We start from the raw sequence: 17,350 nt of genomic DNA, 5'->3' as shown, positions 1-17,350 counted from the left end.
TTAGAGTTGGGCCGGGATGGACTGCCTTGACATGGAGATCCAGATTACTTAAAGGTATTTCTCAGAGAATACTTCTGAAAACAAGTAGAGTTTAAGAAATTGTAAATATGTAAACTTGAATCAGTCAGACTATTTTCCTAGGGATCAAACTAAAATCCTGCCTGAATTGTGTTTGGTTCCAGTGTTTCCATGTGTTTGGGTTGTTTTTGTTTTTTTTAACCTAATATAATGTACTTGTTGAGAGGCCTTGAGGCTTACCCATAACACAATGCACATTTCATTGAAGACAATCTGTTGGAATAAACCTGACACATGACTGAGCTTTCTCTTATGATTCTAAGGAATTGGCAAAAGGCATTGTCTTCATTGGCATCAATAATTAACTTTTTCTCCATTGCTATAATAATCTTCATGTTTCTGTTGGCAGGTAGACTTATTTGTGTTGAACGAACTGTCCTCATGCTTCAAAAGCCCTTTTTGTACATGGCTGCTAGTGCTGACACCTCTGAACTGACTAACCCAGTTATGCTAGACGAATTGGATTCCACAACTCAAGTGAACTCCATTTGTCGTGTACAAGGTTGGTAGCCATCTAGGTGAAAATCTTATTTTATACGTTTAAAACTATTGTCTTATTAATCATTTGCTTTGTGTTCCAACTAATCTTGACTTCCTAAAGATTAAAGTTTCTTGCATTACTGGTTGTCTTGGTTTATCTCTAGACTTCAGTTTTTGTTAAATCCTTTACTTCACTGTGAAGTTATGATAAAAATAAACATTTGTGATGAAAGATTATCCATAAGCATTAAAATTAGTAGAAATAACAAGTTTTAATTCTGAAAATAGTGGGGCTAGAGTTTAAATATTTGGGATTGAAGTCCTCAGCAAATGGTCCCTCAATCCTATTTGTTGATTTTAGAATGGAGTATTGTGACTTACCCTCCACAGCTGACAAGGTGGCTCCTTTCATCTGTTTCTCCTTCTCCTCATTTGGGATATGATTTATTTATTACAACCACTAATTGTGCTTGAGCCAATAATGTTTTAGGTATAGTACAACACATTTAAAAAATCAGACTTACCTAAAAAATAATAATGATGAGTGTTTTCTTCTTGCTATTGTGACTGAACAATCCTGGGGAGAACATTGATATATCTTTGGAATTGAGAAAGTAAAGCAGAATGGATCTTCTCTTTCCTCAAAGAAATGAGACTCTAAGCCTGCGATTGATATGCTAATATTTCATTCCCAAATGCCAACCATAGGATCACAAGTGTTGTCCACTTTACTGCTTTTACATGTGGAAGATTAAGTATGTGAGCATTAAACATCCTCATTCTAAAACAAAACAAAATGAAATAAACAGAAAGCCCTAAGAAAATTGTGCCACAATATATGATTTTGCTGGTAGAAGTAAAAATGTAATCCTAGCAAGGTCTGGTTATGGCTAAAAGGAAGAATGGACTTTTTCAATTGGTGAAATAGGCATCCTCTTTTCCTTTTTTCTTTTTAAACATTGGATTCATTTATGTCAAATTTGTTTTATATTTAATAGCTATAACAAAGCCAATAAAAATTAATTTTTACAGGAAATTTTAGAAGATTTTAGACATAAGATCTGAAGATCAATGGACAAGAGTATAGACACTCAGGGTACATTAAAACAATGGTAACAGAAAATTATTTGTATGCAATGATAAGTTAAAGTCAAATCAAATAAAGGATGGGAACTAAGAAAGGAGAAATGTATCTATTTAATACAGAATTTAATTATAAGATCTTACCTACATTACATTATCAGCTATTTCTTCCTATGCCCAACAATGGTAGCATCCTCATAGAAGTGTACCATTTTATATATACACACACACACACTTTTAATTTTTTAATTACTTATTCTTTTCATTTCTTCCCCTCCAAAAAAGTGTACTCACTTCCCTTAATTTCTACATTTCATTTAACATTCATTCACCCAATAAGTATTTGTTCAACATTTAATATATTTTCACTATTGTACAAAGTGTTTCTGTGCCTCTTCTTCAGCTTGATCCATTAACTGATTGATTGGAGAAATAATTGTAAATCATGTGCTATGCATAACAATGGGCATGTTAAGGTACTAGAGAGATACAAAAGAAATTTGATTCAATAATTCTATCTTTTTAGGGATTTAAAATTCAGTTGAGTCAATAGGGCATACTCACATTCAATGGTTAAGTTCAAAATATTTTCAGTTCTTAGGATCAAAGAATGAGAAAATCAGTGGGAGCTATAGCAATCAAAACAAATTTTTCTGATTGTGAAGTTCATATGCTTTTTCTCATCTAGTTAATATTGTAGTAAAAAGGATTTCATTGTTATGTTTACAGAGTTATATATTATTACATTTGTAAAGTTTTGTGTTCACTTTTAAGAGGCATAGAAGCTAGGCAGGACTGCCAAAGATCACAAAAACAATAACAGTTCATGTAGTACCTAACAGTGCTCCAAAATAGAGTTGCAATAACTATGCTGCTTCTATTAATTATTTATGTCTCTCCTCTGACACTGGACCCATCTAAAGACCCTTACTCAGACCCTTATCTCCTCACACTCGATGACTGCAATAGCCTGTTGGTGGGTCTATCTGCCTCAAATCTTTCCCTCTCCAATCCATCCTCTATTCAGCCACTAAAATGATTTTCCTAAAATGCAGGTCTAATCAGTAAACTCCAGTGGCTTCCTATTGGCTCCAGAAGCAAAACCAAAATTCTCTATTTGGTTTTGAAAGCCCTTCATAACCTAGCCCCCCTCATCCCTTTCCAGTCTTCTTATGTTGTATTCCCCAATGCATATTCTTAAGTCTAGGGACATTGGCCATATGGTGTTACATAAAAAAGACCTTCATCTCTTGGCTCTGAGCATTTTTCTGACTATTCCCCATACCTAAAATGCTCTCTCTCCTTCACTCCGACTACGGACCTTCCTTATTTCCTTTAAGTCCTAACTAAAATCCTTCTTCCTGCAGAAAGCTCTTCTCAACTTCTCTTAATTCCAGTGTCTTCCCTGCCTTAGTAATTTCCTATTTAATATATAGCATCTTTGTACACGTTTGTATGTTGTCTCTTCCCTCCTCCCCCTCTCATTTAAATTGTAACCTATTGAGAGCAGGGACTTTTCTTTTGCTCTTTTTGTATCCCTAGTACTTAGCACAGGGTCTGGCACATAGTAGGTGATTAATAAATGTTTATTGAAATTAATTTTAATGATGATAATTCTGGTGCCTACCATATAAATAACATCTCCAGACAGAATAACCCACGCAATACACTCTCAAAAGCCAAAAGAGTAATGCTCTGTTATATATAAAGGGTAACCTGTGATTCAAGACAATTCCAGTAATCTTGAGTTGGAAAATGCCTTTCAAATCCAGAGAGAGAACTGTAGATACTGAATGTGGATCAAAGCATAGTATTTTTATCTTTTGTTTGTTTGCTTACTTTTTCTTTCTTGTGGTTGTTTCTCTTTTGATCTGATTTTTCTTTCACAACATGACAAATATGGAAATATGTTTAAAAGAATTGCACATATTTAACCTGTATCAGAGTACTTGCTTTCTTTGGAAGGAGTAAGGTAAGAGAGGAAGAGATAAAACTTGGAACACAAAATCTTACAAAAAAATGAATATTGAAAACTATCTTTATATGTATTTAGAAAAATAAATACTATTGAAAATTAAAAAAAAAATTTAATGGTAACTTTCAAGAATCTCAACATGCACACTTCCTTTATGAAGTTTTTTCTGACATCTTCCCCATCTCCCTACTAGAAATGATCTCCCCCCAAATCTCTCATGCCTCTTTATTCGCCTTTTTTCACAATTTGGTTTATATTATAGTTATTTGTGTAAGTAAATAAGTAAGTGTAAGTAGCTCCTCTAGTAGACTGCAGGTCCTATGAAGGTAGTAGCTGTTATTTTCTATCTCTGCATCCCCAGGATTTCTTGTCCTAAATCTGATACATACTGGCTGTGTGACACTGAGGAACTAGCTTCATCTCTCAATGGTCTGGGAAGTTGTCTAAGACTAAACTGCAGAGAAGATTCTGACTTATATTGATGGAAGGGATGTCTATATCCAAGAGTCTTTTATACTAATGAAGTCACAGCTCTAATTCCTATCCCCAGGATTTAGTAAAATAAATACCTTGCACATAGTAGGCACTTAGCAAATGCTGAATTGAATTTCAAACTCTATTCTTTCTATTCATTAAATCACAAGGATGATCAATGTCTCTCACTGTGAGTTTTGGCAAATGGCAGAGATTTTCAAAGGAACTTTATTATGAGTAGGAAAAATGAACTTCAGATTCTAAAAGGAGTATTTTTTACACTATGATGAAACTGCCCTTTGGGTACTAAGATAGTGCCAGTGGTTTGTTATTTTTGGCAAAGCTTAGTTTAATGCATTATTAAGTCTTCTTTCCACTTGAGCTGTATTCTCTACAATCTGAGGCCATAGACTGCCTTCTTTAAGTAAATGACCAGAGGGAGAGTCTAACCTCAGCCTGACTCTGCCCCTTGTAGCCCCAGGGAATTCCTGATGATCCACATATTATCATAATTTAAGTCATAACTTATATTTAAGCATGTAGACAGAGGATATATATATATATATATCTCCAGCATTTCAGGAAATGTTGAACTTACTTGTAAATATTTGTGGCTGTTACTAAATATACTAATTCCCTTGATGGATAAAAGGCCTTGGGAGTTAAAGCTGTTGCCATTAGTGTCAGATTTTATATGGTTTTCAATCTTATCATCCCTATGCAATTCCAAAGAATAATTAAGACCTCCCATTTGTGCTCAAGTGACCTGACTTGGATAGGCTGTGGCAATGTGCAGCTTCATCACTGAGCAAGGTACCCTCATGTTTAGTCGTTTTTCATTCATGTCTGATTCTCTGCAACCCCATTTGGGATTTTCTTGGTAAAGATATTGGACTGGTTTGCCATTTTCTTCTCCAACACATTTAAAAAAAATAGCTTTCCTGATTCCAAGCCCTGTACTCTATCTACTGTGCCATCTAGCTATTCTTTCTTACCATATCTCTCCATTTTTTACTTTTAAGCTTGTTAGGTACTTTAGGCTGTGGTGTGAAATTGATAACTAAGACTATTATCCTCTTCAAAATAAGGTGGTGTGATATAGGAAAAATTATAAATTTTCAAAGACTCTACTTGTTGACAAGGCTCAGATGGACTTTTTACAAGTTAAAGCAAATAAGATAGAAAATGACAGGGACAGGAAGGTTTGGTGCTTTTCCCACCCTCTCCCAAACTTTCCCGTTTCTGTAAGGTTATCATCAGTATCATCCTCAATTCTTCACTCTCACTCAGAGCTCTCCCATCTGTATTCGTTTCTTCTCTCACATAGATAAATATCTCCCATAGACATTTTAGCTATGTCTGACACTTCATGACCCTATTTGGGGATTTCTTAGCAAATATACTGGAATAATTTGTTATTTCCTTCTCCAACTCATTTTACATATGAGGAAACTGAGGCAGAGTGAAATGACTTGTCCAGAGCTAGTGTTTGGGGCCAGGTGTTCTTGACTTCAGGCCAGGTACTCTATCCACTGCACACCTAGTTGCTTCAGTCATACAAGTAACCACCTTATTAAGTCAGGCCCTCAATAAGCTTTCACCTGAACTCTTACAATAGCCTCCTAATTGTCCTCCCTACCCCATTTCTTTCTTCTTCAATATATCCTTTACATTCACTACCCAACTACAATTGTCATTTTCCTAAAAAATGACCCTGTTATCCCCCCACTCAATAAACCTCATTGATTCCCTGTCACTTCTAGGATCAAATATAATTTTTCTTTTTGTGCTATAAAGGTCTTTACAACTTGGCTTCAATTCACCTTTCTCATTACACACTATGACTCTTCTGCACTCTTTGGTCCAGCCGAATAGGCTTTCTTTATGTTCCTCATACACAGCGTTCCACCTGTTGCCCCAGTCCCTTCACAGTGGCTCTCCTGAAATGCATTCCAACCTCATCTATACTTAGAATCCCATGTTTTCTTCAGGCTTCATCTCAAGCATAGCCTTCTACATGAACCTTTTTCTAATCTCCCAAACCTCTGATGCCTTACCTGCCTCCACCAACATGGTCTCATATCTGTTTTGTATTTACATGTCTCCCCCAGTAATATGTAAGCTCCTAGAGACCAGGGATTACTTCCCTTTTGTCTTTGTCTTCCCTCCTCTGGCACAGAATAGGTGCCTGATAAGTAAAAGTTGGTAATCTATATTCTTGTGGAGGGAAGCTAGGATTTTTGGCCTGAAAGAGACACTAGAAATCAACTAGTCTAACTCTCCTTAAAGAGACCAAGACCAGGACCAAGAAACAAAGGCCAAGAGGGTTGAATTCATTTGCTCAAAATCATACTGATTTACATAGCAGATTCTGCAGGTGAACCCAGATTTTCTGATATGAGTCAGTGCCCTTCTATTGCTTTGAGCTGCCTCTTCTAGATAGAGCCAGTGAGCTATTGTTCAGTAATGCATTAATCAATCAATCAATCAGTAAGCATTTATTGAGCACCTTCTGTGTGCCAGGTAAGTGCTAGGGATATTAAAAGAGGCAAAAGGCAGTTCTTGCTCTTCTGTTGTCGCCCTTTTCCCAGAGTAGTGTAGATTCCTATTTGTGGCTGGGCTAGTTCTATTTGGTCTCTTTTCTTTCTTTCTTATTTTTTTCTTTTCTTTTCTAATTCTGCTTGTTAAATATATTGTAAGCAAAAAAGATTTTCTTTGGCCTTTGCTTTTAATGTTTTTTTTTCTCTTAATCTCTTTAATTAAAGTAACCCAAAGATTATCACTATCCTTTCCTTCAAGAGTTCTATTTAGGTACTGATAATAGAAGAGATGAGCCCCTATCCCAGGAGTGCTCTGTGTACTGTTTATTTTAGTTCTACAGGGAAATAGGATTAAAGTACACTCACAGAGAGTTTGTGATTAAAAGTTATGGGACTTGGATAGCAATACTTTAACAAAGTTGCCCTGAGAACAAAGCTTCTTTAAACAAAGTTGGACAAGCATTGGAGGCTTTGGAAAAAGTCCTGTTATTTGCAAGGGCTGAAGAGGAAAGACAGCAAGTGGTACTGTCTCTAGTGGAGGCCTGGTTGGCAAGAGAGCTAAATACCCTTGAGGCTGAAGATGAAAATGCTACTTGGATAGGCTGTGGTAATGTGTAATTTCCACTATCACTGAGCAAGGAACCCTCCTGAGAGAAGCAGAAATGACCTCTGCATTGGGTCTACCAAACCCTGCCTTGCTTGGTAAGAAGGAAGGGCAAGGAGTATGTGTCCTACCATAAGGTAATAATAATTTGTGCCAACTTTGATTTCTAGCTCCAACAAAGTCATAATTTCTGAAATAGCAGCTAGTTGGTACAGTGGATAGAATGCCAGTCCTGGGGTCAGGAAGACTCATTTTCCTGAGTTCCACTTAGTAGATATGTGACCCTAGGAGAATCACTTAACCCTGCTTAACAGTTTCCTCATCTGTAAAATGAGCTGGAGAAGGAAATGGCAAACCATTCTAGTATCCCAGCCAAGAAAACCCCAGAAGGGATCACAAAAAATTAGACATGACTGAACTATAACAACAAATAATTTCTAATAATAAAATGTATCATTGGAATGCTTCCTTATTGTTAACAAACTCAATTTCCACATCTATAAAATGAGCATAATAATAGCACAATAAAACTCCCAGAGTTTTGTATGAGATTGAAATGAGATAACACATGTAAAGAGCTTTGTATACTTTAAAGCACTATGTAAATGCTAGGTATTTTATTACCGTGGTTAAAAATCTTAGAATATTGACTTGTAGAGTGGACCTAAATTTTTGTTATGTGCTCGTGAAAAGTTATGTATAAATCATTTGGATATTTTGAAGATTTGATGAATTAAATGGTGGGGCGGCTCTCTTCATCAGTGCTCTTTACACCTTCTCATCCTGAAGGATTCTTTCTTTTCATTAGTCCTCCACAAAAGATTCTTCCTTTTGCTCTTTTACTATCTTTGGGTACTAGTATTCTTCTATTATTTATCATTTATAATTATTATGTGACCGATTCATCTTCTTTTCTAGTCAGATTTCTCCTTCATAATGTCTTCTATTTCATTTCTCACCTAGAATATTGTTAATATGCTTCAGGCTTTCCATTGATCTATAAGTTTGACTCTTCTGAGATACTATTATTTCACGATTCCCAACCATTGAACATCACTGGGAGAATGTTCATGTTTAAAGGGTATGTTTGTCACAACAAGTAGTTTGGGGGTCAGCAAAAACACTTTTGCAATTTTCCAAAACTAATCCTCTCCATTAACCTGTTCTGATGTACTGATATGAAAGGTAACCTTGGATTCTTAAAAGTTATCCCAGTGGAACTCAACTTTTGATAGGTTCTAGCACATGAGAAGACTTTGAGGAAGGATCCAGTGTAATACATTTCTATTTTCCAAGAACTGATTTAATTGAATTTGAAGAGACTCATCACCATGTTGGCTTTAGGGCCATGAATTTTTTTAGCTTCAATAACTTTTAAAAACCATCTGTTATGTATTGAACAACTGGGATCTATTCTAATAGAGGGTCTATACACATCAGTTCAGTTACAGTTCTTGATTTAATTCTGGGCTTATAGCAGATTTATGTATATGAATATATATGTATACTAATTAAAAAACTGTCTGTCTGACCAGTTATCAAAGTCTGGACAAATTGAATTTTTTATTCACTTTGTCATCATATAGAACACCAAACTCTTTGGTGTTGCTCTATTTCACTAGAGTGACTTTATAGCCTTATTTCTAAATGAAATGCCATCAAACTTTTATAACCTGAATCTAACTGCAAGTATAAGTAGAGTAAATAAATAACTATTGAGTTATGAAATACCATTGTGAATTTGCCTAATAGAATTATCATTTCTTTATATTTTTTGTATTAATATTTTTTTTAATCTTGAGTTTTCTTAAGAATAAGGCACACCAGAAAATGCCCAAGGAAATACCTAAACAGTGAGCTTTTGATAAATTGTACTGAAAAGATTTCTAGTGGCATACCAGAACTCCCAGATACCATGCATCCAACCCCACCTGTCACAAGCCTATGCTCTCTATTCCCATCCCCATTTAAGGAACATGAGATAAGTCCCACCAGCCACATCTGAAGGTTGCCAATTGTATGCTCAAGTAGAAAAGGTAAGGAGAGGGAGGCAAAAGACTCTGTGGGTAGGTGGAGTGTTACTAGGGGGAAAGAGACAAAGACAGAGACGGAGAGATTTTGCATATACATAAATATGTTCAGTAAAATGAATATTGACCATAACAGAATGTTCAAAGAAGGGTGAGATCAGTCAAGATTTGTAAAAGAAAAAAGCATTTAAACTGAATTTTAAAGAATGTGTAGGAATAGACAAACAGAGCTGAATAACTAATAAAAAGTTGCAGCCAAGCCCAACTAGAAAGTTGTTCAGATGTTATGTAGGAAGGCTTTAAAAAAACATTTTTTGTTAAAAAAAAATTGATTTTTCATTTTTAGGTTTTGTCATCATAAAACCCTTTGAAACCATCTTGTTGGCCACTGGAGCTAAGTCAATCAAATGTGCAAACACAGCTGTTATCACAAAGTGTACCTCTGCTTAGGCAGGACTACAGTGCTGCCAGATCTCCTGATAAGAACCAGTCTAACTAGGGATTAAAAAAAAAAAAAAAAAAACAGCCTCAGCTGCAAAATAGCAAACCAAGATTGGTCATACCACCCACTCCTTAACTCCCACATCCAATCAAATTCCTTGGCCCAGGCACAGACTTCCATTGAGTACAAGGACTCTGAGCCTTCACCCTGCAATTACTATCAATGACTTTGCCAAATCTATCCCAGATTTAACTCCTTCATGTTAACTGTGATGCATTCATTAGTTAAATTTCATTTCATTTATGAACTGAGGAACCATTCTTCCTTCCTTCCATCCCTTCATCCTCTTTCTTCTTCTTCCCTCCTTCTCTATCTCCTTGAGTCCCTAACTCTCTATGGGTTCCTTGTGGTCCTTTTTTTACAAATGCCTGGGGAATCCACAGAATGGACTTGGAGCTTTCTAGCAGTAACCTAAGGGTATCATAGTATGTTTGAGGTGGGAGAAACCTTCAGCCCCTTCATTTTGTTAAAGAAACTAAAGTTACCAGAGGAAAAGTGATTTTCCCCCACAACGGTATACAGGAAATAAGAAGCATTACTTGCCTATATAACTCCTACCTTCTGACTCCTGGACCATGTTCCCTCCAATATATCACACCATCAGCTTCCTGTCTTGATGTTATGGGAATCACAGGACTCTATTAATTTTAGTGACTTGCTCGGTTTTGAACATTTGCCCTGGACTGGGCCTGAAAAATACCAATGGAAGTCAATTAATCTGTGACTGGTTCAGAGACCCTTTTAAAGATGGTACCTTATGGAATCATTGTCAGTGGAAAGTTATAGTGAATACTAATGTCTGTGAATGTACCATCTTTTTGTTGTATCTAGGGAATTATTGATATTAATATACCTAAAATTTAATTATTTTCTTTTTCTTTCTAAAATTAATTTAGTAGATTAGTATAGCAAAAATTTTCACTAGACTTGGATCCAGTAAACTTTGTTTTGAATCTCAATTCTGCTACTTTACATCTGTGTGATTCTGGGCAGGTCATTTTACCCTGTTTGCCTCCATTTCCTCCTCTGTAAAATGAGCTGCAGAAGGAAATTGGCAAATCTCTCTAGTATCTTTGCCAAGAAAACTCCAAATGGGAATAAGGACTCATTCACAACTGAAAAATAACTCAACAGCAACAAAGTACAGAGATGAACATTGTTGTTTGTCCTTCATTCCAGAAGACTGACCATGACATCAGAGAGGGGATACCATGACATGCAAGTGAATTGGATTTAAGGGAAGGAGGGCTATGCAAGGTCACTAATGTCATTTTTTTCTCTAGAATCATCTGGTTCCAGTGGCCAGATATAGATCTGGAGATGACCCTGGATACAATGGGAAGCCTTGACCTTTTGAGCTAAGGTCTTCAACTGGTCTCAATTTGACTGAGACAACCACCCAATGATTAAGATTGGCTAAGAAAGAAATGAGGCAAGGAGTGGCTCTTTTTTTTTTTTTTTCTCTATCAAAAATAAATAAATAAATGAAGGAATCAATCTGGGAGAGGAAAAATCAGGGTTTCTGGCCAAAACAACTATTGCTATTTACATTCACTTTGGTCTTTGTTTTGGCTTTGATATGTGAACATAGGAAAGAGTGAAAAGCTTTTCAGAGAAAATTTTAAACTTAATCTAAGTTCCATTATAAGTCAAATTGGCCTAATTTCACAGGCTGTAACATGGTGTCAAAAAAAGTAGGTATTCATAAATTCTTACTGAATTGAAAGAACCACTAGTCCAAGAATCAGACATGATTACTTAGCTGTGTGATCTTGGGCAGCTTACTTGCTGCTCTGAATCCTAGTTTTCTTCTCTATAAACAAGAATGATAACAATACTTCCCCTGCCTACTTGCCTAATTGTTATGATGAAAGTGCTTTATAAAACTTAAAGGTCTACAGAAGTATGACAGTTGCTCAGTTACCCTTTTTCTGCTTTGTATTTATTTTTCAAGCTAAAAAAAACCTTTTAATCCATCCAGTTGATATTTTTAGGCACTACCCATCCTATAATGGTCAATATCTGTATCTACCCTAAGGTATCTGATTATTGTTTACTGTTGATAGTGATATTATTAGCACTTATTTCTTCCTTTTCCTCATTATTTATAAGCATTTATAGTAACATTTTTGTTTCATAATATTTTAATTTAGCATTCCTCAAAGGATGAGAATAACATTGCTTTTTTTCTGTCTTACACATGAAAAAAATGAAAATAATTTTAATTTAAAAAATATCTATTAAGTACCTAACTGGGTACAAAGCTTTATGCTGGACACTGTGGTATGATAAGGTGTGGTCCCTGCCCTCTGGGAACTTACAGTATGGTAAAGAAAATAAGACATACACACACACACACACACACACACACACACACTGCTCTTATAATTAGTATGCCTTTTAGTTACTTATCTGTGTATTTAAAATTCCAAACAACCTACTATGTGAATTCCAAGGAGACAGGTTGTTATTAAGAGGAAGAGGAGGCTTTCTTTTTAATCAGGGAGGCTTCTTGAAGGAGGTAGCATTCTTGTTTAAAGGACAAGAGACATCTAGCAGTTAAAAAGGAGAAAGTAGGATATTCTGGGCATAGGAGTAGTGAATGCATGCAGCTCAAGAGACAGGGAATCAAAGATATTTTTTGAAGGGCTTTGAGAAGAGTAGGAGATAAGGCAGAGAGGGAAGCCATTAGATAGTAGGGTGCCCTAAATACTAGGCTAAAAAGATTGAACTTTACTTCATAAACAATATTGAAACATTGAAGATCTTTGGGTGATGGGAATGCATATGGGGAATGCAACCAAATAGGGAAGGTTAGGCTTGTTAGAAAACTATTATTGAGCATTTTAAGCTAAGGTCTTCAACAGGTTCTCAGTCTGACTGAGACAATCACCCATTCAGTGGTTAATGTTGGCTAAAGAAGAAATGAAACAAAGAATGGCCTTTTTTAGCTCATTCAAAAATAAGTAAATAAAAATTAAAAAGGAATCAATCTGGGAAGGGAAGATCTTCAGGGTTTCTGGCCAAAACAGCCACTATTTCTATTTACATTCACTTTTTGGCTTTCTCAATGGATGGGACTGGGGTAGAGAGGAGAGAATTTGGAACCGAAAATAAAGAATTTAAAATAAAAAAAAAAAAAAAAGAAAACTATTATAATAATCCAGATAGGTTTTAGTGAATGACTTGGTAACTGACTGGGTGTGAAAGATGAAGAAAAGAATTGAGTCCAAAAAACACTAATATTTCAGACACTAGGAGACTAGATAAATATTTGGCAATGCTCCGAAAAGAAATACTGAAGGCAAAGGGTGAAGCAAGTGTTCCTAATAGTAGCAGAGTTTGGGACAAGCTCATTTTGAGGTACTGCTGGGACATATAGATGGAATTTTCCTTTAGCCAGTCATTCAGATATATGGGGCCAGATATATTAGGAACAGCATGGATTTAATTATCCTCTTTATGCAAATACATCTCCATTCCTAGTCTTTCTGCTGATATCCAAGTCACATCCTCAGGTGCCTCTTGTCCAACTCAAAAATTGTTCTGTAGGCACCTCAAACTCACTATGTCCAAAATGGTACTAAAACTCTCTCCCTTTCTGAATTTCCCTATCACTTTTAAGGGTGCTGTGTCTACCTAATCACCCAAACCTTCATCCTCAGTATCATCCTCATCTTTTCTCTCTTATTTACCTCAAATATCCAATCCATTATCAACTCTTCTCATTTCTACCTTCATGACATCTCTGACACATATCTCCTTCTCTCTACTCATAAAGCTACAAACCTAAGGTTTATATCAATTCTTGTCTGAGCAACAACTAGCCTTCTAAATGATTTAATAGCCCCTAATCTCTCTTCCCTTCAAATCATTCTCCACTCAATGGCTGATCTGATTTCTCCAAAGGGTAGTCTAATCACACCATTCTTATTTAATCAAGGATTTCCAGAGGCTTCTCATGACCTCCAGAATCAAATATCAAGTTTTCTGTTTAACATTTAAAACTCCAAAAACTTCCTAACTTTCCACACTTTTCATATTTTTCTATCTTCATTCTGTGATCTAGGTTATTTGAAATGCCTAGATCATTCATGCCTGGAATTCTGTGACCCCTCTTCTTCATCCTTCATCAAGATTCTGCTCAAATCTCTCCTCCAGAAAGGCTTTCCTAGTTTCCATAGTTACTAATGTATTCCCTTTTCAACAATCACCTACTCTGTATACATTTTGTATGTATCTGAATATTTAAACCATATCCCCCATTAGAAAATATGCTTCTTGAGAGCAGGAATTATTTTTGCCTTTCTCTGTATCCCTCATGCTTAAAACATACTAAGCATTTAATGAATGCTTTTTGACTGACTAATCATGGTGATGCCAGTATTTAATAAAAATAACAAAATTTATATAGCATTTATATGTGCTAGACGTTGTGCTGAGCATTTTGTAATTTTATCTGATTCTCACAACAAACCTTGGAAGTAGGTGCTGTTATTATCCCCATTTTCCAAATGAGGAAACTGAGACAAACATAAATTAAGTGACTTGTCCAGAATCATTCAGCTAATTAAGTATCTGAAGGCAAATTTGAACTCAGACTTTTTTAAAAAAAAACTCAGGTCTTCTTAACTCCCGGCCATCTCTATCCACTCAACCAACTATTAGAAGTTGGAGCATTGCCCCCGTTGTGAATTATAAGACATTGCCTTCCTGCTGCAGACTGGCTGAACTTTATCATTAGCCATTGTTGACTTTAGTCTGCTTTTCATCCTAGACTTACCCATTTGAAGTCGTTTTGCAAGTTTAATTTCATTAATTAGTGCAGCTTTTCCAAAATCAGAGACTATTGTTCCTGTAACATCCTCCAACTCTAATTTAATAATATTCATTGAAGTGTGTACTGCATGATTTATTTTAATTGACAAGGCTGACTTCTTGTTCACAATCCTATTGTCTCCTCTCCAGATCAATTCTTTCCCCTTATTTATTTTCCTTAGAGTAAGGCTGCTTGTCCACCAAAGTCACTGAAAAGGATCCTACTTATTTCTGTTTTCTGAAAAGTTGTACCACATTTTGCATTTTCCCTTGTCGTTTACTAATTTCGATACTTTCCAACAAAGGCAGCATATTTGTTTTCTTTTTTCCTCTTTTTTTTTTTTTTGGCCAATATGTAAATAATATCTAGAAATCTTCTAACCTTTTCTTGTAACATTATTGTGTGAGTTAAGGTTTTACTCATTTTGCTTATATGGGAGACTTCATTGGTTCAGAATATGCAGTAGGGAAAGTACACGATTTTACTGGATGTTCTTAGAGTCATGGCTATACTCTTCCAGGAAGCAGGTAGGCTTTTACTCACTTAACTATAACATGACAAGCTCTGTTCCCATTTTGTGGGAGAAGGAAATAGCAATGAATTCTGAGTGAAAATGGCAAGCCCAGCCATTTTCAGGGCTGTTTATCCACTTGTGGTCTCCACCTTGACCAACTCTCATCTGTGGCTCCAAGAAACTGTGCTGTGGCCACATTCCAGTAAACTGTCTTGGCAGATGGGCTAAACTGGGTTGAGGGTAACCAATAGGCCTCGATTCTGCTAGGGAGTCAAGGAATTTAGGGCGAGAAGACTTTCTCTGCCTGAATGGGTAGAGAAGAATAATTTGTTCCAGTGGCCATGAAGAAAGCTAAAAAAGCAGGCGCTGTGAAGTGAGGGCTAGAGCTTAGTCAGGCATCAGGGACCCCAAGGTTATCCACTTCAGGCCAGACTCACCAGCTGCTTGACTTTTGTCCTACATGGACTTTGATGACTCAAGAAGAGAGAGTGACTTTATGTAACTCTGCCTCACTTAAACCCAATTCACCAGTTCACAGGTAAATTAAGGCATCATCCCATAATGTCCCTGATCCTTTTAAAAGGAGGGGGAAACAACAAAGGATCCCATGTGCTTCTTAGTAGTTTGGTCGCATTTGAAAGGTCAGCTAGTTGATGTAGTGGATAGATTGCCCTTCTGGAGTTCAGCTATGGCCCCAGACACTTCATGATGTGCTGCCCACTGAAGCAGCGTCATAGACACTTTACCTCCTAATTTGGATGTTTCTGAAATACGTTGCCTCAGATTATAGCCTCTAACGGTAGCTGTCCCCAAAGCCTCTGGCTTGGACTCTCTTCTCTTTTCCCTTCCTATGTTTTCACTTGATGATCTCATCAACTCCCATGATTTAAATAATCAGCTCCAGACCAATGATCCTAATATATATAGTAAGTGCTTAATTAATACTTGCTGATTGATTCTTCTAATCCCTAATAAATTTCTGCCTCTCCCAGAATTATGTGTAAATAGAAGAATAGATCATTCTTCTCTTGTCCATTCTCCATTCTCTCTTGTCCCTTTGGCACCAATGTGCAGAGCCTATACGATCCCATGCTATAAAGAGAAGCAAATAGGCAGTTAAGGCTAGACCAAAAAGTATTGTAAAAGGAAATAATATGTAAGAAAGCTTTAAATGTTAAACATAGGAGTTTATATTAGATACTAAAACTAAAAGGGATCTATGAGGAATTCATGGAGTAAAGAAGTAATATGATCAGACATGTACTTTTGGAAAACCATTTTGGTGACTTTGTGGAGGATAGATTAGAGTAGGGGTAGAGTTGGGAAAAATTAGTAAGCAAATGAAATGTTATGGGAAAGAGCTATTTAAACCTGGACTAAAGGAGCTGTTGTATGAGTCAAGAGAAGGGGATATCTTTGAAAGAAATAGGAGTAGCAGGAGTAAATTTGGCAACTGATTGGATATTGGAGATGAGTGTGAGGACTTAAGAATGACACCAAAGTTCTGTGACTAGAAAAATAACAGTCCCCTCAAAAGGAATCGGGAAGTTCAGAAGAGGGGGTGGGTTTTAGAAGAAAGACAAGGACTTTTGTCTGTCAAACTATTGAGATTGAAATGCCTTTACGATCATCCAGTTCAAAATATACAGCTGTTGGTGATCAATGGGACTAAAGCTAAGAGGAAAGATAAGGACTAGAGAGAGAGAGGAGACAGACAGACTTTCATTGAGGCCATAACATTTGGTGAGTGACCACTCTGAGAGTGGTCAGAGAGAGAGTCACGGACAAGAACTTTGGCAGATATCCATAGTTAGTAGACAGGACACAGATAAAGGTTCAACAAATGAGACTGAGAAGGAACTGTTAGAGGCTTAAAATTAAACACTAGAGAAAGCAGTCTCATGAAAACCCAGAGAAGAAAGTATAACAGGAAGAAATGGTGGATGTTAGTGTCAAAGTCTGCAGAGTGGTCAAGAAAAGACCAGTAGATTGGCAATTCCAGGATCATTCTTTACTTTGAAGAGAGCAATTTCAGTTCAGTTGAACTTTCTTTCAAAGCTTGGCTTCTGTTCCATTACCTATATAAGGCCCTTCTTCATCTTCTCCCTTCCCAGTTCTTAAAGCCTTTACCCCAAGGGTGTGCTTGTAAATTTTAACAACTACTCTGGAGGAGGGGATAAGGAGGAGGTAAGGAAGCAAACCTGTATTCAGGGCATTTTTTTTTCTCAGATTAACCTGCATTATTAACATT

The 17,350-nt window shown here is 36.4% G+C and overlaps 1 protein-coding gene across 1 annotated transcript in view; it reads left to right on the top strand.

The window, feature by feature from the left end:
• Positions 1-17,350, top strand: part of SPIDR (scaffold protein involved in DNA repair) — a 531,639-nt gene that overhangs the window by 493,399 nt on the left and 20,890 nt on the right. The window contains exon 16 of the mRNA XM_051970228.1: positions 428-580. Coding sequence (XP_051826188.1) covers positions 428-580 — 153 coding nt within the window. The remainder of the gene's footprint in view (positions 1-427; positions 581-17,350) is intronic.

The sequence above is a fragment of the Antechinus flavipes genome, chromosome 1 (genome assembly GCF_016432865.1).
Source record: "Antechinus flavipes isolate AdamAnt ecotype Samford, QLD, Australia chromosome 1, AdamAnt_v2, whole genome shotgun sequence".
NCBI lineage: Eukaryota > Metazoa > Chordata > Mammalia > Dasyuromorphia > Dasyuridae > Antechinus > Antechinus flavipes.
This window is presented reverse-complemented; position numbering and strand designations above follow the sequence as displayed.